At 35.1% G+C, this 20,935-nt stretch overlaps 5 protein-coding genes across 11 annotated transcripts; 4 read left to right on the top strand and 1 right to left on the bottom strand.

Moving 5' to 3' along the window:
- Positions 1-1,387: 1,387 nt before the first annotated feature.
- Positions 1,388-5,289, top strand: AT4G14370 (Disease resistance protein (TIR-NBS-LRR class) family; the record flags this gene model as incomplete). Of its 3 annotated transcripts, NM_117515.5 has the most annotated exons (5): positions 1,516-2,003; positions 2,105-3,200; positions 3,300-3,596; positions 3,688-5,019; positions 5,132-5,282. In NM_117515.5, 4 exons carry the CDS (start codon positions 1,531-1,533, stop codon positions 4,975-4,977), a joined length of 3,156 nt encoding a protein of 1,051 aa, NP_193173.5. In that variant the 3' UTR covers positions 4,978-5,019; positions 5,132-5,282. The 3 variants fall into 3 exon arrangements, with proteins under 3 accessions (NP_001329614.1, NP_193173.5, NP_001319937.1); NM_001340925.1 differs by having other exon boundaries at positions 1,388-2,003; positions 3,688-5,289; NM_001340924.1 differs by having other exon boundaries at positions 1,660-2,003; positions 3,688-5,282.
- A 725-nt stretch (positions 5,290-6,014) lies between these two features.
- AT4G14368 (Regulator of chromosome condensation (RCC1) family protein) lies at positions 6,015-10,838 on the top strand (the record flags this gene model as incomplete). 4 transcript variants are annotated; one of them, NM_001340921.1, is made up of 10 exons in its annotated part: positions 6,113-6,122; positions 6,194-6,246; positions 6,783-6,869; positions 6,980-7,069; positions 7,161-7,247; positions 7,326-7,424; positions 7,520-9,553; positions 9,630-9,776; positions 9,867-10,234; positions 10,316-10,838. In NM_001340921.1, 10 exons carry the CDS (start codon positions 6,113-6,115, stop codon positions 10,608-10,610), a joined length of 3,270 nt encoding a protein of 1,089 aa, NP_001328535.1. In that variant the 3' UTR covers positions 10,611-10,838. The 4 variants fall into 4 exon arrangements, with proteins under 4 accessions (NP_001328534.1, NP_001328535.1, NP_001154232.2 ...); NM_001160760.3 differs by having other exon boundaries at positions 7,326-7,430; positions 10,305-10,755; NM_001340923.1 differs by having other exon boundaries at positions 7,326-7,430; positions 10,316-10,753.
- Positions 10,839-11,019: 181 nt separating this feature from the next.
- Positions 11,020-13,653, top strand: XBAT34 (uncharacterized protein). Its single transcript, NM_117514.4, has 10 exons — positions 11,020-11,345; positions 11,474-11,588; positions 11,688-11,768; positions 11,867-11,955; positions 12,043-12,134; positions 12,237-12,318; positions 12,434-12,536; positions 12,615-12,689; positions 12,785-12,870; positions 12,964-13,653. The coding sequence occupies exons 1-10, from the start codon at positions 11,238-11,240 to the stop codon at positions 13,261-13,263; spliced, it is 1,131 nt and encodes a 376-aa protein (NP_567428.1). The 5' UTR covers positions 11,020-11,237; the 3' UTR covers positions 13,264-13,653.
- Positions 13,654-13,746: 93 nt separating this feature from the next.
- On the top strand, positions 13,747-17,634 carry AT4G14360 (S-adenosyl-L-methionine-dependent methyltransferases superfamily protein). 2 transcript variants are annotated; one of them, NM_001036562.2, is made up of 8 exons: positions 13,747-14,059; positions 14,603-14,962; positions 15,039-15,203; positions 15,285-15,467; positions 15,551-16,145; positions 16,222-16,334; positions 16,428-16,648; positions 16,736-17,634. In NM_001036562.2, the coding sequence occupies exons 2-8, from the start codon at positions 14,732-14,734 to the stop codon at positions 17,052-17,054; spliced, it is 1,827 nt and encodes a 608-aa protein (NP_001031639.1). In that variant the 5' UTR covers positions 13,747-14,059; positions 14,603-14,731; the 3' UTR covers positions 17,055-17,634. The 2 variants fall into 2 exon arrangements, with proteins under 2 accessions (NP_001031639.1, NP_567427.1); NM_117513.4 differs by having other exon boundaries at positions 13,787-14,059; positions 14,608-14,962; positions 16,736-17,263.
- Positions 17,098-17,427, bottom strand: AT4G14358 (high affinity nitrate transporter; the record flags this gene model as incomplete). The annotated part of the gene is made up of 1 exon (NM_001125510.1): positions 17,098-17,427. One exon carries the CDS (start codon positions 17,425-17,427, stop codon positions 17,164-17,166), a length of 264 nt encoding a protein of 87 aa, NP_001118982.1. The 3' UTR covers positions 17,098-17,163.
- Positions 17,635-20,935: the final 3,301 nt, after the last annotated feature.

The raw sequence follows: 20,935 nt of genomic DNA, 5'->3' as shown, positions 1-20,935 counted from the left end.
GAGTAAGGGAAATTATGCCGAACTCTGCTTGAAATCTTTTATTTGGCCAATTGTGCTTAAGGAGCACCAAATAGTTTTCTTTCTTAGCCCGTTACCGGATCTTTTACCTTTTCAAACGATTTATGCATATTTTTGTAGTGAATAAGCATGGATTTTCTTTTTCTATGCTAGAGGTTTAATTTCCGCCTAACAATATGTAAGTCTATGCAATTTTTATTTTTAAATTGGATGTCCAAGAAAAGTGCATTTTTTCTACGCCGACTAAAAAAAAATTGACGTCCAAAAGCTATAATTGATTTTTTTTTCCTGTTATTATTTAGATTTGACACTAATGGCACCGACCAGTTAAACTTTTTACTAGTTCTCTCTACTAATAAAAGAAAATAGCTGATATATAAAGTACTAATTTTGAGGACAAACATAACTACTGATACTTTGATTACAATATTAATCTGATGATGCCGGAGATCAAAGGTTCCAGTAAGTGAAAGCCATTGATACTCGATTTCAAAGAGTTATTTGGAGTATAACGAATCTGGAATTTTGGTATAACATGTCTACGGAGAATCTACGAATTGATGCAAGAGAAGATATCAAGTAACATCAATAACATTAGACGATTATGGAGTTTCATCGAAGAGATGATAACCAAAAACGACGATCTCATCAATTTGGGATTGAATCTGAAAAGGAAAGAAACGGTTGACGAGCAAGACTTCGGTTTCTAAAGCATAGTCGAAATTCACCTTTTTATCGTTTATTAAAATATTTAATTATAATTGTGTGGATGTATGTTTGAATGTGTTTATTAATAATGTATTACGGATGTATCTAACTCTTGTATTCGATTCAAAATCAATGAATGAATTATGTGTAAAAAAAAGAAGAAAAAAGACTATTAATCTGATACTGCAAAACCGCAAATGTTCAGTTAAAAGTTGTTTTCAATCATGAATCTTGTGTCCCAAGTCCCATGAAAACCAAACCAACTATGAGTTGGTCTAGTAGTTAACCTTTTAAGTAAGCAACGTAGAGATTCTAGAAATTACGGGTTCGAAAACATAAAAATTATTCTCTTTTCAAAACTAGATAGAACTTTTTTCTCGTGATACGAAATTTCTTTTTTATTTTTTCTTGGGAAAAAACAAAATATTATGACTGAACTGTTGTTTTCTTGTCAGCCCAAAAATATATTTGTCATGAATATTAATTTAATTAATTTCAAACATTAAAAATTTAAAAAATAAACTTGTTAAGAAATTCAAACATTTTGAAAAAATTATGGTCAATAAGTAGTTAGTCAAACTGTCTTTTAATCACCAAATTCACCCAGAAATAAACTTGTTTAATGTTGTCCGTTACGTATCAAAAGCTGAGACTGAAAATACGAAGAAGCTTCATCTCTCTTTTTCTCAAAAGTCAAAAGTCAAAATAGTGAATACGCGTTTTCCAGTTTATTCTTCGTATATGTCATAGCGTTCAGAAACATTGTGTATATGTGATCTTGAACTTTTCTTGACACGTTATCTCATGGCTTCTTCTTCTTCGTCTTCGTCTCGCACCTGGAGATACCGCGTGTTTACGAGCTTCCACGGAGCAGACGTCCGTAAAACATTTCTGAGCCATTTACGTAAACAGTTTAACTACAATGGGATCACGATGTTCGATGATCAGGAGATCGAGAGAAGTCAAACCATCGCACCTGCTCTCATTAAAGCCATTAAGGAATCAAGAATCTCAATCATCTTGCTATCGAAGAACTATGCTTCTTCGAGCTGGTGTTTGGATGAGTTGTTGGAGATTGTCAAGTGCAAGGAAGCTATGGGACAAATAGTGATGACGGTCTTCTACGGAGTAGATCCATCTGATGTGCGGAAACAAACAGGAGAATTCGGGAGGTCTTTCAATGAAACGTGTTCTCGAAGTACGAAAGAGAAGAGGCGAAAATGGAGTCAAGCTTTGAACCATGTGGGAAACATAGCTGGAGAACACTTCCAAAACTGGTTTGTTTGTTTTCTTTTAATTAATTTTGTGATTATTCTTTTTTCTTAAACTGATATGTATTATCAATTTTACATTGTGATTTTTTATTCTCACTTGTTAGGGACAATGAATCAAAGATGATTGAAAAGATTTCAAGAGATATTTCAAACAAACTAAATTCTACAATCTCTAGAGATTTTGACGATATGGTTGGACTTGAAGCACACTTGGAGGAAATGAAGTACTTGTTAGATTTAGATTATAAGGATGGAGCTATGATAGTTGGAATTTGTGGTCCTGCAGGCATTGGTAAGACTACTATTGCTAGAGCTTTATATAGTTTACTTTTAAGTAGTTTCCAGCTTAGTTGTTTTGTGGAGAATCTTAGTGGAAGCGATAATAGAGGTCTTGACGAGTATGGTTTTAAGCTGCGTTTACAAGAGCAACTTCTTTCAAAGATTTTAAACCAAAATGGTATGAGGATATACCATTTAGGTGCAATACAAGAAAGGCTATGCGACCAAAAAGTGCTTATCGTTCTTGATGATGTGAATGATCTAAAGCAATTAGAGGCTTTGGCTAATGAGACTAGTTGGTTTGGTCCTGGAAGTAGGATCATTGTGACCACAGAAGATAAAGGGCTTTTGGAGCAACATGGTATCAACAAAACTTACCATGTAGGTTTTCCATCTATAGAAGAAGCTCTTGAGATCTTTTGTATATATGCTTTTAGAAAAAGCTCTCCACCTGATGGTTTCAAAAAGCTTACAAAGAGAGTAACAAATGTTTTTGATAACCTTCCATTGGGTCTTCGTGTCATGGGTTCATCTTTACGCGGGAAGGGGGAAGATGAGTGGGAAGCTCTATTGGACAGGCTAGAAACTAGTCTAGATCGAAATATCGAGGGAGCGCTAAGAGTTGGGTATGATAGCTTGCAGGAAGAAGAACAAGCTCTATTTCTCCACATTGCGGTCTTTTTCAACTACAACAAAGATGAGCATGTGATTGCTATGCTCGCAGACAGTAACTTGGATGTCAAGCAAGGGTTAAAAATCCTAACCAATAAATCACTCGTATATAGATCTACCAGTGGGAAAATAGTAATGCACAAATTACTACAACAAGTGGGTAGAAAAGCAATTCAAAGACAAGAGCCTTGGAAACGTCACATCTTAATAGATGCGCATGAGATTTGTTATGTTCTTGAGAATGATACAGTAAGTTATTTTAGTTCGAGTTAAATAATTCTTTAGTAAAGTAGGTTTTTCTTTTTTTCCTGTTGTACTAACATATTCTTCATTTGGGGTATATTATAGGATACTAGAGCTGCTTTAGGCATATCGCTTGATACATCTGGAATCAACAAAGTTATCATAAGTGAGGGAGCTTTCAAAAGAATGCGTAATCTTCGATTCCTAAGTGTCTACAATACAAGATATGTTAAAAATGATCAAGTGGACATACCTGAGGACTTGGAGTTTCCACCTCATCTACGGTTGCTTCGGTGGGAAGCATACCCGAGTAATGCTCTTCCTACTACATTTCATCCAGAATATCTTGTAGAACTTGATATGAAGGAGAGCCAGCTTGAGAAGCTTTGGCAAGGAACACAGGTTAGAATATTTACTTGGAAATTTTGAATACGTACGTTTACTTTCTCATCATGTTCTCAGTTTTTTTTCTTTGCCTGTGATTAATACTCAGCCACTTACAAATCTCAAGAAAATGGATTTGACACGATCCTCTCATTTGAAGGAACTTCCAGATCTTTCAAATGCTACAAATCTCGAGAGGTTGGAGCTGAGTTATTGCAAGAGTTTGGTAGAGATTCCTTCCTCATTTTCGGAACTTCGAAAACTAGAGACGTTGGTAATACACAACTGCACAAAGCTAGAAGTTGTTCCAACTCTCATCAACTTGGCATCTCTTGATTTCTTCAACATGCATGGTTGCTTCCAACTGAAAAAATTTCCAGGTATTTCTACACACATCTCAAGACTCGTTATAGATGACACACTGGTAGAAGAACTTCCTACATCAATAATACTTTGCACTCGGCTTAGAACTCTCATGATAAGCGGCAGTGGAAACTTTAAGACATTAACATATCTCCCTCTGAGTCTAACGTATCTAGACCTAAGGTGTACGGGTATTGAGAAGATTCCAGATTGGATCAAAGATCTTCATGAGCTAAGTTTCCTTCATATAGGGGGCTGTAGAAACCTAAAATCGCTGCCACAGCTTCCTCTTTCGATCAGGTGGTTAAATGCATGTGACTGCGAATCACTCGAGAGTGTTGCTTGCGTTTCAAGCTTAAATTCATTTGTGGACCTAAATTTCACCAATTGCTTCAAACTGAACCAAGAAACACGAAGAGATCTTATCCAACAATCATTCTTTCGCAGTTTGAGAATTTTACCAGGAAGAGAAGTGCCCGAAACGTTCAATCACCAAGCTAAAGGAAATGTCTTGACTATTCGTCCGGAGAGTGATAGTCAATTTTCTGCATCCTCAAGATTTAAAGCTTGCTTTGTGATTTCCCCTACCAGGTTAATCACGGGGAGAAAAAGGCTTATTAGTTTATTGTGTCGTCTCATAAGCAAAAACGGTGACTCCATCAACGAAGTTTATCATTGTTTCAGCTTACCTGATCAGTCCCCGGGAACACAATCGGAACATCTTTGTTTATTTCACTATGACTTCCACGACAGAGATAGATATTTTGAAGTAGATAGTGAGATATTGTTCGAATTTAGCTGCACACCTTCTGACGCCTACGAGATCGTTCAGTGCGGTGTTGGAACTTATGGAGAAGAAATCGAACAAATCAGCGATTGGAGCAATGCATCTGAAGAAATAGAAACTGAAAATATTTCTGACGACGTCAACCAATATAGAGATAGACATCCTTGCAAATCAGATAAGGCATCAAAAGAAGCCAATGTAAAAGGTCATAAACGTAAAGGTTTTTGGAGTTGGCTGCGTAGGAGATAGCATTTATATCTCATATATATGCCTCTTAACAACTTCTCAAAGGTGAGATTCCTTTTCTTCTTTTTTTTTCTTTTTTTTTTGTTCTTCTACTTCTTGGCTTTACCAAACTTTCCAAAGAAATATTAACGTGATGATCATATACATGTTGTTTTAGCTGCCTTTAACTTGTCTTTAACGGGACTCCCTTATTTCGGTGGAGGAGTCGTGGTTATGTGTCCTCTAGACTCCTAATGTATTTGTGATAGTTCTACTTCTACAAACATGTTTTGTCAAAATATTGATATACCTAATTAGAAGATAAGTAGAAAAAAACAAATGAAGAAATATAAAGTAATTTTATGAACTAATTTTTAAAAGTCAATTCCAATATATAATTATTTTAAGAATATTGAATATATGTGCCTGCGGCAACATCTAGTATATAATTTTCTCATCGTATTAGAGATCTAGAGTATATTCTTCATTCTTTCACGGGGTTTATTTTAAGAATATTGAAAATATGTACATGCGGCAACAATGTTTGGGTGTTAATCTAGGTACCTTTTTTCTAGATTTGGGTCAAATTAGGTAAAGATCAGGTTATTTATAGACAAAGTTTGAGCTCTACAAGATACATGACTTGCCTCCCAAAATAGGTCTAATACATCTTGCAGACTTTTATCTATTTTTAATTTTTATATATATTCCCGATCGTGTTATATCTGCCAAAAGTTTTAAACTAGATTGGTGAACTCTAATTAGTATGTGCTTGTACTAATTTAAATAGACATTTTCATGTTGAATTTGTATGCGCAAACACCAAAATGGATGCACAACATGCTAACAATATTTATTTTATTTTAATTAAATGAATTATGCTGAGAGTGAAATGTGGAAGGGAATATGCATGAGAGCTTCAAACACTCCTAAAATGGCGATCTTCCCTTAGAAATGGTCCTCTCCTTTTTTATAATTTTGACCATTCTCCTAATTTTTAGGATCATTATTGACACTCACCCTAAATCTTTCTAATTGATTTCAAAAATTAAAATTTTTGATTACCATTATTGTGTGTTAAAATTCCCAAAAGAAAAAAAGAATTGAATGAGCATAGTAGTGGATCAAGTAGGAGAAGGAATTGAAGACGGATGCATCTATGAAGACAGGTGAATCAAACCACCTGATGCTTGTTGAGCTTTATCCTTCTCTCCGCCTTTCTTCTTTCGAGTTTTCTCAGATGGAATGGCAGATCCCTCTAGCTATGTCAATCATGACCGTGACATCGACCAAGTTTGTTTTCTCCAATTTTTTTTCTTTCTATTCCTCTATTAATTTGAATGGATTTCCAATAGTAAACCTTGGATTAAATTAAATCGGTAGAGAAAATCCTTGGATTTCAATTTTTCCACGAGGAATAGTTTTTCATTTTTGTAGCTTAATCAAATCTCAATCGCTTACCAAAACTTTCAGTGTTGTTTTTGAATTGATGTTTTCTTCTTCGTTTATAACTCACACACACGCTTTAGAGTTTAACTGTTTAAACCTAAATTATGACATGACGTTGACACTAATACAAACTACACCATTAGGCTACAACCAGCCATTAATCTTTGAGTGTATGTTATTGATTATAAAACATCATTCATTTTAAGTTACTTTTACTCAAACGAACAAACAAAAACTATAATCAAACTACAAAGTTTGTGATTAGCTAACAACGAAGATGGATTAAAATCTGTTTTAGGGATTTTCTTGTTTGAATTTAGAAGCAAAAACTTCATATGTCCATCATCTTTCTTCTAAATATTTACATTAACTTCTTGTAGGCACTCGTTTCTTTGAAAAAAGGAACTCAATTACTTAAGTATAGCCGCAAAGGAAGGCCTAAATTTCGCTCATTCAGGCTTTCGCCGGTATTTCTACTTTCTTTCGCATATATAAGTGTGTGTATCGACAACGTTACATTTTTAGGCTCTGCGTCCAAAACCGTTTTGATTTGTTACTATCTATCGCGCTTCAACAGGATGAAACAACATTGTTTTGGTTATCACACGGAGAAGAAAAAGGTTTGAAGTTAGCTACAGTTTCACGAATTCTCCCAGGTCAAAGAACTGTGAGTGTAGCCAAAGATTACTTAATTGATTCTATAACTCAAAAAGAAATATTTTTCATGGAATTCACAAACTCTTGTTGTTTATTTATAGGCTGTTTTTCGAAGATATTTACGTCCCGAAAAGGATTACTTGTCATTTTCTCTCATATATCACAACGGAGATAGATCTCTTGATCTGGTTAGTAAAACAATAACATATAATTTTCTTTGATTTTTCTATTCTTTTGTCACATATATTCATGTTTATCCTCTACAGATTTGCAAAGACAAAGCTGAAACAGAGGTTTGGTTTGCAGGACTTAAGTCTTTAATTAGACAAAACCGTAACAAGCAAGCCAAAAGTGAGATCCCTGAGGTGAGTGTGTATACGTGACTTTATTTTCCTATATTTTACTATATATAATTTCCTTACGTCTAATATACAACTATATGCATGTAACTCGTTTTCAGATACATGACAGTGATTGTTTCTCTACTGGTCGTCCTTCTACTGCATCTATAGATTTCGCACCAAACAATACTCGACGTGGAAGAACATCCATTGATTTAGGAATCCAGAACTCTCCAACAAAGTTTGGTAGCTCAGATGTGGGATATGAACGTGGAAACATGCTAAGACCAAGTACTGATGGTTTTCGAATTAGTGTCTCAAGCACACCAAGTTGTTCAACTGGAACTTCTGGTCCTGATGACATAGAATCCTTAGGAGATGTTTATGTCTGGGGAGAAGTTTGGAGCGACGGGATATCACCAGACGGGGTCGTAAACTCCACAACTGTAAAAATAGATGTATTGATTCCAAAACCCTTGGAATCAAATGTAGTACTTGATGTTCATCAGATAGCTTGCGGTGTAAGGCATATCGCTCTTGTGACAAGACAAGGTGAAGTCTTTACATGGGAAGAAGAAGCTGGAGGAAGGCTTGGACATGGTATTCAAGTCGACGTTTGTCGTCCAAAACTTGTTGAGTTTCTTGCTCTTACCAATATAGATTTTGTTGCTTGTGGAGAATATCATACTTGTGCTGTATCTACGTCCGGAGATTTGTTTACTTGGGGAGATGGAATCCATAATGTTGGACTTTTGGGACATGGAAGTGATCTTAGTCATTGGATACCGAAAAGAGTCTCTGGTCCTGTGGAAGGACTTCAAGTCTTGTCTGTTGCGTGTGGCACGTGGCATTCCGCGCTTGCGACTGCTAATGGAAAACTATTCACTTTTGGTGATGGAGCGTTTGGTGTTCTTGGACATGGAGATAGAGAGAGTGTTTCATACCCTAAAGAAGTGAAAATGTTGAGTGGTCTTAAAACCTTGAAAGTAGCTTGTGGCGTGTGGCATACGGTAGCTATAGTTGAAGTTATGAATCAGACCGGTACTAGTACCTCATCTAGAAAGTTGTTTACTTGGGGCGATGGTGATAAAAACAGGCTAGGACATGGAAATAAAGAGACTTATCTTCTTCCAACTTGTGTATCTTCACTAATTGACTACAACTTTAACCAAATCGCGTGTGGTCATACATTCACAGTTGCGCTCACAACCTCAGGACATGTTTTTACTATGGGAGGGACTTCACATGGTCAGCTTGGTAGCTCGAATTCTGATGGTAAACTGCCTTGCTTGGTTCAAGATCGATTGGTTGGTGAATTCGTTGAAGAAATATCATGTGGGGATCATCATGTTGCTGTCCTGACATCGAGAAGTGAAGTCTTTACTTGGGGAAAAGGTTCAAATGGAAGACTAGGACATGGGGACAAGGATGATCGAAAAACGCCAACATTAGTTGAAGCTCTAAGGGAGAGGCATGTGAAGAGTATATCATGTGGTTCCAACTTTACATCAAGTATATGCATCCATAAGTGGGTCTCAGGAGCTGATCAATCTGTTTGTTCTGGTTGTCGTCAAGCATTTGGTTTTACGAGAAAGAGGCATAATTGTTATAACTGCGGTTTAGTGCATTGCCATGCGTGTAGTTCCAAGAAAGCTTTGAAAGCAGCATTAGCTCCAACTCCAGGGAAACCACATCGAGTATGTGATGCTTGTTACACAAAACTTAAAGCTGGAGAGTCTGGTTATAACTCTAATGTTGCTAATAGAAATTCCACAACTCCTACACGGTCACTAGATGGGACAGGAAGACCAGACAGAGATATAAGGTCTTCAAGGATTCTACTGTCCCCCAAAACAGAACCAGTCAAGTATTCTGAGGTTAGGTCATCAAGATCTGAATCTTCTATTGTCAGAGCTTCACAAGTTCCAGCTCTCCAGCAACTTAGAGATGTTGCATTCCCAAGCTCTCTTAGCGCGATTCAAAATGCCTTTAAACCCGTTGCCTCATCTTCGACATCGACACTTCCTTCGGGTACAAGATCATCAAGAATATCAAGCCCTCCACGCAGTTCTGGATTTTCCAGGGGCATGATTGATACTTTGAAGAAATCTAACGGTGTTATAAACAAAGAAATGACAAAATTGCAAAGCCAGGTTCGTAATATTATCTCGAAATTCTCAGGTTTATTAAACATAAAATTGGATCTAATACATTAATGAACACTTTCAGATTAAAAATTTGAAAGAGAAATGTGATAATCAAGGTACAGAGATCCAAAGACTAAAGAAAACAGCAAGAGAAGCTTCTGACTTAGCTGTAAAACATTCTTCAAAGCATAAGGCAGCAACAGAGGTCATGAAATCTGTCGCTGAACATGTAAGCTTCTTCTTATATATAAAACATGCTTAATAGATTTTTTCCTTGAGAAACAAGCAATGAGACTTTAAAAAACTTTATTTATCACAGTTGAGAGAGTTAAAAGAGAAACTACCTCCTGAAGTATCAAGATGTGAAGCTTTTGAATCCATGAATTCTCAAGCAGAAGCCTATCTAAATGCGAGCGAAGCATCTGAATCATGTTTACCTACAACATCCTTGGGAATGGGTCAACGAGATCCAACCCCTTCTACAAACACACAAGATCAAAACATAGAGGAAAAACAATCATCTAATGGAGGTAACATGAGATCTCAAGAACCTTCAGGGACAACAGAAGCTTCATCATCGTCTAAAGGAGGAGGGAAAGAACTTATCGAACAATTTGAACCGGGTGTTTATGTTACTTATGTATTGCACAAGAATGGCGGAAAGATATTTAGAAGAGTTAGATTCAGGTATTTTAACTTCATAGTAATCTCCTCTCTTTTATATCAAAATTTATGTAAATCATTTTTGTGAATTGAGTTTCTTTGTAGCAAACGGAGATTTGATGAGCATCAAGCAGAAGAATGGTGGAATAGCAAAAAAGATAGGTTGCTTAAGAGGTATAGTCATCATGCTTCATCATCGAGTCCAACGGCTTCTGATTCAGTTCCAACACCAACTCAACCTCAACCACCAGCTTCTGATTCAGTTCCTACACCAACTCAACCTCAACCACCAGCTTCTGATTCAGTTCCTACACCAACTCAACCTCAACCACCAGCTTCTCCTACACAACCGAATTCTGATCAAGCAGAGGATTCAAAAGAAGTTCTTGATGAAAGCTAGTCATCATGTGTATAATAGCAGTTTGGCAAAGTAGATTGAGGAACAAGGCATCATTGGAATGTCATTACTGTAGGACCAAAATAGATACAAAGATTTATTGTTTTCTTTTGAGTTTATGTCACAAATATATGTAAACGTATGAAGGTTTTGATCCACGTACGATTTTCTTAGGTGGAAAACAAAACTAGATTTATTTTTGTTTTTTTCCTATGAAAGTTTAAATTGGACATAAAGATTATAATAATCATCTCAAGAGTTGCATTAATGTTCTAATTGTTAGATTCTTGTTTGAGTTTACCATCAAGTCCATCTTAAGAAGATATATTTGGCATTTTCTTGAGTCAACTCCAAAGTCTCCACTTTTTGTTTTCTATTAACCGAGTCCAGTCAACTCTGAACTTTCTCCGACACTTCATTGTTCTTGAAAAAGTCTTCAAAGCAATAGTTTTTTTTTTGTCTTTTTGAAGCAATTATACAATCAATTCCTGGCTATTGCCGCGTTTTTTCATAATCTATTCCTTTACTTTTCCCTATTTCTTAACTTAAGGCAAGAACTTTTCTATAAAATAGATCTTGACTTTCTTCTTCTCCTATCTAAGTTCAATTCATTTGATATTCCTTCTAAAAATGGGGCAACAACAATCACAGTCCAAGGATGAGATGCTGTTTCAAGAAGTGAGTAACAACAACGTCGAAGGTATCAAATCACTTCACCATGAAGGAGCAGGACTCGAGGTTTTTCTTCTTTCCCTACTCCCATCTTTTTAAAAGCCTTTTTGTTTTGTTTTTCAACCAAATCTCTAGTAATTATCCTCTTGGTGTTGTTCTTGTTTTCTGAATTGTCACTATGGTTTTGGATTCAGGGGGTGGATAAATTAGGGAGAACACCATTAATCTTAGCTTGTACGAACGACGATCTATATGATGTAGCAAAAACTCTGCTTGAGTTGGGCTCCAATGTCAATGCTTATCGTTCTGGTACTATTATCATCAATTCATTTTCTTTGTAGCTATAAAATTTCTTGATATGCCTCTCATCAAACCATATTTTGAGCTAATTCATTCAAAATTTATTAGGTTGCAATGGTGGGACTCCTCTGCACCATGCTGCAAAAAGAGGTCTCGTACACACGGTTAAGTTACTTCTGTCTCACGGTGGTAAGTTTTGGTTTGAATCTTCTTTACCAATTTGATGAGTAAAAACTCTTTTATGGTTTTTCATTTATATTTGCATATATGTGTTGTTATTTTTGTAGCAAATCCATTGGTTCTTGATGATGATGTTAAGACAGCTCTCGAGGTTGCTAGAGATGAAGGTTACAGTAATGTCGTACGCGCAATCGAGGTATATGCTTGTAACACTTATTTCATATTGACTGCAATTAGACGAGTCATGAGCTTTTTATAACTTTTAGACTGTTGATTCTTGTAGAGTCATATCTGCTTGTTCTCTGGTTGTATGCGTGAGTATTCTGGCTCCAGCTTGCTTAATTTATTTGCTCCTCAGCTTCTTTCAAGAAAAGTGTGAGTATTTACCATTTAACCAATTTTTTCAATCTTTAGCACCTAATTACTTTCTTGTAGCGCACACATGAATATGAATCTTTTTTGGAACATGTTTTGCAGATGGGTAGTTGTCGTACCAACTGGTTCAAGAAACCCTACAAAGCCTTTAAAGTTGGAGTTGGTTCTGTATGATAGTATTCAGGTACTTAAAAATTATCCTTTAGTCTCTTGAGGAATTTTTCATTATCTAGTTCACTGGTTTGGGAATCTTGTTGGATAGTGTCATTGTTTCTAAGTTTTGAGATGTTTACCACTAGGATGCACAACCAAGAATGGTGATACCTTTGTGGAAAGCAAACTTAGAGGAACCAAAATCATTTCGGTGTGATGATTCAGTGATGATTATTGATGACTCCAGAAGTAATTCCTCACACTTTTCATGCATTTTATAAAGAATCTGTTTGTTCCTTGTTGATTGAACTTTATTATCATGGATAGGTCCAAAGTCCATGAGGCAGAGAAGAGAAAGCGGATTCATTTCTCAGGCGAGGCGTTGGGCTCAAGTCGATAGACGTAAGTAACTCTTTATTATTTTTTAAGATTCAGTAACCATACAAATTGTTATGTCTCGTGAATTAAAAACATGAGTTTCTTTTGTTTTTTTCCAGAAATACGTCTTAAGCTAGCAGCTGAGATCAAAGGCGACATGAAACAGATGAATTGGTTTTCTGAGGCATGTAAAGGAGTTCCACAGGTATATGCCATAAGATATATACAATTAACTTTCGTGATATATGTGTCTCTTTGTCTCATTTTAACCTTTAATACTAATTGGAAATTTATACAGCCAATGAATCCTCCAAGGTTTATGAAAACATCTCAAGCAACAACAACAACAACCAATGTTCCTGCACTAAGTGATGATGCTTTGACTCGTGTCGCCATGTCACTTCCTTCTCCAAAAACTGCGAATAAAGAAGATGGACTGTGTGTGATTTGTGTGGATGCACCATCTGAAGCAGTGTGTGTGCCGTGTGGACATGTCGCCGGATGCATTTCTTGCTTGAAAGAGATTGAAAACAAGAAAATGGGATGTCCTGTTTGTCGCGCCAACATTGATCAGGTCATTAAGCTATATCATGTTTGAAGCATATCTCCTCTATGGCTGGAAGATATTGAAACTATCTCCTATTTTTTACTTTGTCTTTAAAAGATAACTACAAATTTTTTTATTGTGTGTATGTTATGTGGTGAAGTCAAAGAAGTCGAAATATAGAATCACGACAAGTTTAGTTTGTCTTTTTATCTTTGTTACATGATCAATGTTAATTTTTCCTTCAATCTTACAAACTCTATATGTAACAACCTGTTCCGTGGAATTCAGTTGGCGTTACAGCGCATCGATCCTATAAGCCCTTCTGACCCATTATACATTTTGTTAGTATGTTTGGAGTTTTTCGAATCTAAGACCTCACCCTTTAACAATTTTTCCAGAGGACTAGCATTCCACTGAACGTGTTGTTACACTATGATTTTTTTTATTGGCAAATATGAAAGAAAAGAAACAGGTGTACAACTTACGAATTATCCCAAATATACAAAACAGAACGAACGCCGACAAAAACTAGAGTTGATGATAAAAGTAGAAAAAGTATATTTATTTATATAAACACCGATGAACAAATAACGACCTCCACCGATTCTCTCTCTCTCTCTCTCTCTCTTTCACTTGCAGTGTGTCGCTTTGCTGCCTTCATTCTCATTTCACACGAAGATTAAAAAAAGTTGGTCTCTTTCCTAATTTAGAAGAGTGATAAACCAATCCCAGATCCGAGTCTCTCTCCCCATCTCCTTCTTTCTCTCTTTTGAATAACACACTGCGGTTTTTTGCCTTTGAGATCTGTCATTGTCTCTTCCAAATCTAGAACCTTTACTTGGGTTGTGTAAGTCCCTTCTTTTGATCTTTCTGGGTTTCGCTGTTTTGTTTAAAGTTTCAATTTTGAGATACGAATCGGTTGTGCTCTGTGAGGCTTTGTCTATCATTATTACTGTGGTAGATTTGAATTCGTTGTTTATAAGCTTCTTTTATGATTTTTAAATCCTATCGTTTGATTGATACACCAGTGGATAATGTATTTATGGGTCGATCCTGTTCTGTTTCATTCTCACACCAGATCTGTTCTTATTCTGGGAAATTGTAGTTGATTCCTCGTGCAAAGATTCGGACCAAATACTTAATAACAAACACACCAAATTCTAACAGAACAGTGAGGAATCAACTGTTTTGTGAATTGAGTGCTTTTATATCCTAAAAATCCAGATTCTTTGCTAGTGTTGATAATTGAATACTTTAGTTTCTCTAAGTGAGTAGTAGTAGACCACATTTCTCTTTTTTTGTGTGTGGTTAAGATTGGTATATGTGCGTGTGTTCTTTTTGTTACTATTCTTACAGATACTAAGCATTGTCTTTTTTTATATATATATAGAACAGATTCAAATATCTGTAACTAGTGAGAAATCATCAATTTTTAAAGCTGAAGTCTTCACTTAGTAGTCTGCATCCTTTAACTCGGAACGTTGGGTCTCCGTTTGGCTTTATCTCAAATAAGAAGGCAATGAAAGGAAGATCAGATGGAGGGCAAAAGAAGCGGGTGATTGCTTTGGTTTGCGTTGCAGCGGTAGTTCTTGTTTTCGTATATCTGTTCTACGGCTCTTCTGATCATAGAGCATCGGCTATCGAATACGGGAGAAAACTCGGGTTAGGTGGGGATGATGATGATACTAAACAGGATGACACTTCTAGCTCATTTGGTGTTGATGATGGTTTCACTCCGAGAAGTTTTCCTGTGAGTCTTCTTGAGTGTTTTCTCAATGATGGTTATGTTCAAGTGGTATATGTTAATGTGTTTGTTTTTTACGAAGGTGTGTGATGATCGACATTCGGAGCTTATTCCTTGCTTAGATAGGAATCTTATATACCAAATGAGATTGAAGCTGGATTTGTCTTTGATGGAGCATTATGAACGTCATTGTCCTCCTCCTGAGAGACGATTCAATTGCTTGATTCCGCCTCCTAATGGATATAAGGTGTCTATCGATATGTTATACAGTTTTATCGATATGATTAGTTACGATGACATAACTGTTTTCTCTTCCAATATGTTTTAGGTTCCGATTAAATGGCCAAAAAGCAGAGATGAAGTGTGGAAAGTGAACATACCTCATACTCATCTTGCACATGAGAAGTCTGACCAAAACTGGATGGTTGTCAAAGGAGATAAGATTAATTTCCCTGGTGGAGGCACACATTTTCATTATGGTGCTGATAAGTATATTGCATCGATGGCAAATGTAAGGAAGTTACACTTGGTGTTTGTACAAGAGAACGTATATTATTCTTTCATTTGCTAATTGTATTCTTGGAAATTTTTCAGATGCTTAACTATCCTAACAACGTGCTGAACAACGGTGGAAGGCTAAGGACGGTTTTCGATGTTGGTTGTGGTGTTGCGAGTTTTGGAGGTTATCTTTTATCATCGGATATTCTCACAATGTCCTTGGCTCCAAATGATGTGCATCAGAACCAAATCCAATTTGCTCTTGAGAGAGGGATTCCTGCCTCCCTCGGTGTTTTAGGGACAAAGAGGCTCCCATACCCAAGCAGATCTTTTGAACTTTCTCACTGTTCACGTTGCAGAATCGATTGGCTACAAAGAGACGGGATTCTTCTTCTCGAGCTAGACAGAGTACTTAGACCTGGTGGTTATTTTGCATATTCATCTCCAGAGGCATATGCACAAGATGAAGAGGATCTTAGAATCTGGAGAGAAATGAGTGCTCTTGTGGAGCGCATGTGTTGGAAGATCGCGGCAAAAAGGAATCAAACTGTTATTTGGCAGAAACCTTTGACAAATGATTGTTATCTAGAAAGAGAACCTGGAACTCAGCCTCCTCTTTGCCGTTCTGATAATGACCCTGATGCTGTGTGGGGCGTAAACATGGAAGCTTGCATTACTTCTTACAGTGACCGTAAGTTTTCAAGCTTCTTCTCGCTTTTCAATAACAGCGTATATTTCCTCTGAACTCTTTTTTGGGGTTGTCTTAGATGACCACAAAACCAAGGGAAGTGGATTAGCTCCATGGCCAGCTCGGTTAACCTCTCCTCCTCCCAGACTTGCTGATTTTGGATATTCAACGGGCATGTTTGAGAAGGACACGGTATATAGAAACCCATAACTTCTCTGTTTATTGCAACTGACAAACTAAGACCATGGGCTATTAAGTCACATCATATGTTTCTTATTCATACAGGAACTTTGGAGGCAGAGAGTAGATACTTATTGGGATCTCTTGAGTCCAAGAATCGAATCAGATACAGTGAGGAACATAATGGACATGAAAGCAAGCATGGGCTCTTTTGCTGCTGCTCTGAAAGAAAAAGATGTCTGGGTAATGAATGTTGTTCCTGAGGACGGACCTAACACGCTTAAACTGATATATGACAGAGGTTTAATGGGCGCGGTTCATAGCTGGTCAGTTTTTATACTTAAATTTTCGAAATGACACATTATTTCTACACCGAATTTGAAATTTTTAGCATGTTTTTGAATGTACCACAGGTGTGAAGCATTCTCGACATATCCAAGGACATATGATCTCCTCCATGCTTGGGATATTATATCGGATATCAAGAAAAAAGGATGTAGTGAAGTGGATTTGTTACTGGAGATGGATCGAATACTGCGCCCGAGCGGGTTTATAATCATAAGGGATAAACAAAGAGTGGTGGATTTTGTGAAGAAGTATCTAAAGGCATTGCATTGGGAAGAAGTAGGTACCAAGACAGACTCAGATTCAGATCAAGATTCAGACAATGTTGTATTCATTGTCCAGAAGAAGCTGTGGTTGACTAGTGAAAGCCTTAGAGATATGGAGTGATGAGTAAGCCACACGATACACAAAAATTACGACCAATGATCATACAACCAACAAATTTCATTATTGTAGTAGCAACATTATTTATTAACGTTGTTTTTAATTTTTTTAATTATTGTATCTTTCTTACATTCTTATAAGTGATGTTGTTTGTATGATTTTGGTAGAGAAGAGAAGACACGTATAAGTAAAGAACGATAGATTCTTTTGATAAGAATTGAAACCATGAGACATGGAAATCTCTCATGTGAGGTTTAGCGACTGAAAATAGTCGGACAGGTGTTGCTTTGTTTTCCGCGTTCACCGGAAGTGCGAATCTCCGAGGTGCGGTTGTGGTGGTGGTTCCAGCTTCTCCTCCTTTGCCTTCGACCTCCATTTTTGTGAGCTTTGTGAAGGTTCGATAGAATTTGGGAGGTTTGGGGTTTAAGAATGAGGAATCTCAGGTTGAGGTTATGAATCTGTGACATTTTCATGGATGTGTGGTCTTGTGAAGCGTTGAGGTAATCATGTTTTTTATTTATTTTTGGATTTTGGATGCTATCTTTTTCCTTTTAATGCGATGGTATAAAAAAATCCTTCAATTTTTAGATAAAGGTTTTCTGTCTTTTTCTAAATGAAAATAGTATATATTGAATTTTGGTTTTGATCGAATCTAAGATGGTTTGGTTTAATATAGTGTTTAGTTTTCGTTTATATATATATATATATATAATATATATATATATTATAACTAAGTTAGAAAACTAAGTTAGAGTGTAATCACCGCGATTGAATCTAAGATTGTTTGGTTTAGAACAGTGTTTTGTTTTTGTTTAGATATATAAATTTTATTTTAACTAAGTTAGAGTGTAAGCACTGTTTTTTACAAAATTTGAGAGCTGGTTTCATATCGCGGTTCACTCGTGGCAACATCAAAAAATTTCACGTGTCGTATTTGCGACATAGTTTTTGGTTTTCAGTTTCTATGTGTTCGATGAAAAATCTAAAACTAAATTTTTATATTTATCCAAAAAAGAGAAGTTAGAGTGTAATTCAATTTAAAGATCAAGAGATTCATTCAATTAAAATCAAATCGATTTGGGTGAATTTTTTGTTTGCATTATCTATTTTAAACACTTCAAAAAATTTGAGTTATGCATTGCGATTATTGAAAGATTATGAGAGGTAATAGACGACGAAGAGAGACTTTGAAATCAATTTTTGTCACAATTAATATTTGTTTTTGAAAGTTTACGAAAACAAAACTTCTATAGTCCCTAGTCCATAATTTAACTAAGTAGGTAACAAAAAAATTCACAATCAATGAATATGATGTTTTCCATATTCATGTCATTTTTGATCTTTTTTAGGCGAATTAAGAAGAAAATTTATCTCATTTTTTAGTAAATTTTATATCGCAGTCTAAAATTTCATTATTAAAAAACCAAGAGTAAAAGTACAGAGGCAAAGGGAAAACAAAGCTATTGCACCCAAAACAAAACGTAGATGCTCTTAAAACTCATATGGTGTTTAGTTTTTGTTTTTATAACTAGGGTATAGTGTAACCACCGCGATTAAATCTAAGATTATTTGGTTTAGATCGGTATTTTGTTTATGTTTAGATATAGAAATTTTGTTTTAACTAAGTTAGAGTGTAAGCACCGTTTTTCCAAAGTTTGAGAGCTGGTTTCAGATCGCGGTTCCCTCGTAGCAACATCAAAAATTTCATCATGACTTTTACCATCAGAGTGTGCTCATTTCGTTAATGTCATTAATTTTATGCTCTTTTGTCATATTTGCGGCATAGTTTTTTATTTTCTGTTTCTCTGTGTTCGTTGAAAGTCTAAAAATAAACTTTCACATTTAACCAAGAAAAGAAAAGTTAGAGTGTAATTCAATTTGAAGATCAAGAGATTCATTCAATTAATATCAAATCGATTTGGGTGAATTTTTTGTTTGCATTATCTATTTTAAAAAATCCAAAAAATTTGAGTTGTGCATTGTGATTAGTGAAAGATAATGGGAAGTAATAGGTGACAAAGAGAGAGTTTGAGATCAATTTTTTTCACAATTAATAATTGTTTTTGTAAGTTTAAGAAAACAAAACTTCTATAGGTCCTAGTCCCTATTTGAACGAACTAGCTAACAAAATAATTCACAATCAATGAATATGATGTTTTCCATATTAATGTCATTATGGTATTTTTCAGGCGAAATAAGAAGAAAAATTTATCTCATATTTTTATTAATTTTTTATTGCACTCTAATATTTCATTATTAAAAAACTAAAAGTAAAAGTTCAGATGCAAAGGAAAAACAAAGGTATTGCACCCAAAACAAAGTATAGATGCTCTTAAAACTCATATGGTGTTTAGTTTTCGTTTATTATAACTAAGATAGAGTGTAACCACCGAGATTGAATCTAAGATTATTTGGTTTAGAACGGTGTTTTGTTTTTGTTCATATATATACATTTTATTTTAACTTAGTTAGAGGTGTAAGCACCGTTTTCCAAAGTTTGAGAGCTAATTTCAGATCGCGGTTCAGTTGTGGCAACATCAAAAGTTTCCTCATGACTTTTACCATAGGAGTGTGCTCATTTCGTTAATGTCATTAATTTTTATGCTTTTTTGTCGTATTTGCGGCGTAGTTTTTGGTTTTTTGTTTCTTTGTGTTCGGTGAAAAACTAAAAATAAACTTTCACATTTAACCAATAAAAGAAAAGTTAGAGTGTAATTCCATTTGAAGATCAAGAGTAACAAAAAAAGTTTGAGAGCTCGTATCAGATCGCGGTTCACTCGTGGCAACATCAAAAGTTTCCTCGTTTCTTTTACCATCGGAGCGTGCTCACTTCGTTAATGTCATTAACTTTTATGCTGTTTTGTTGTATTTGCGGTATAGTTTTTGGTTTTCTGTTTCTCTGTGTTCGGTGAAAGTTTAAAAATAAACTTTCACATTTAACCAAAAAAAGACAAGTTAGAGTGTAATTCAATTCGAAGATCAAGAGATTCATTCAATTAATATCAAATCGATTTGGGTAGATTCTTTGTTTGCATTATCTATTTTAAACACTCCAAAAAATTTGAGTTGTGCATTGTGATTAGTGAAAGATAATGGCAGACGATAGATGACAAAGAGAGAATTTGAAATCAATTTTTGTCATAATTAATATTTGTTTTTGTAAATTTACGAAAACAAAACTTTCATAGTTCCTAGTTTAACTAACTAGCTAACAAAAAAATTCACAATCAATGAATATGATGTTTTCCATATTCATGTTATTTTTGATCTTTAACTGGCGAATTAAGAAGAAAAATTTATTTTAATTTTTTTTTTTGCAGTCTAATATTTCATTATGAAAAAATCAAGTGTAAAAATACTGATAAAAAGGGAAAATAAAGTTATTACAGCCCAAAACAGAGCATAAATGCTCTTAAAACTCATATGCTGTTTTGTTTTCGTTTATTATAACTAAGTTAGAGTGTAACTAACGCGATTGAATAGAAGATTGTTTGGTTTAGAAAAGTGTTTTGCTTTTTTTAGATATATCAACTTTATTTTAACTAAGGCTATTTGCAATGGCAAATTTATTCAACATCCTTCTTTTTCACTTTTTAACACTCCACATCATCTTCTCTTTATTCCACATCATCTTCTCTTTCTTCCAACATAATTTTTAAACACTACAATAATTTCTTTTAATAAAATTCAACACTCTAACCTACAATTATTATTTTATAATTTATATTTACATATATATTTATTTTTTTGTGATAGCATATTAATAATAATTATTGATATCTATTTTATAAAAATCAAATTAAAAATAAAAGCAAAAGTTTTTTGAGGATAATAAGAAAATTATGATAGAAATGATATTTTTTTGTATGTGTCTAAATGAAATG

This window comes from Arabidopsis thaliana, chromosome 4 (genome assembly GCF_000001735.4).
Source record: "Arabidopsis thaliana chromosome 4, partial sequence".
Lineage (NCBI taxonomy): Eukaryota > Viridiplantae > Streptophyta > Magnoliopsida > Brassicales > Brassicaceae > Arabidopsis > Arabidopsis thaliana.
This window is presented reverse-complemented; position numbering and strand designations above follow the sequence as displayed.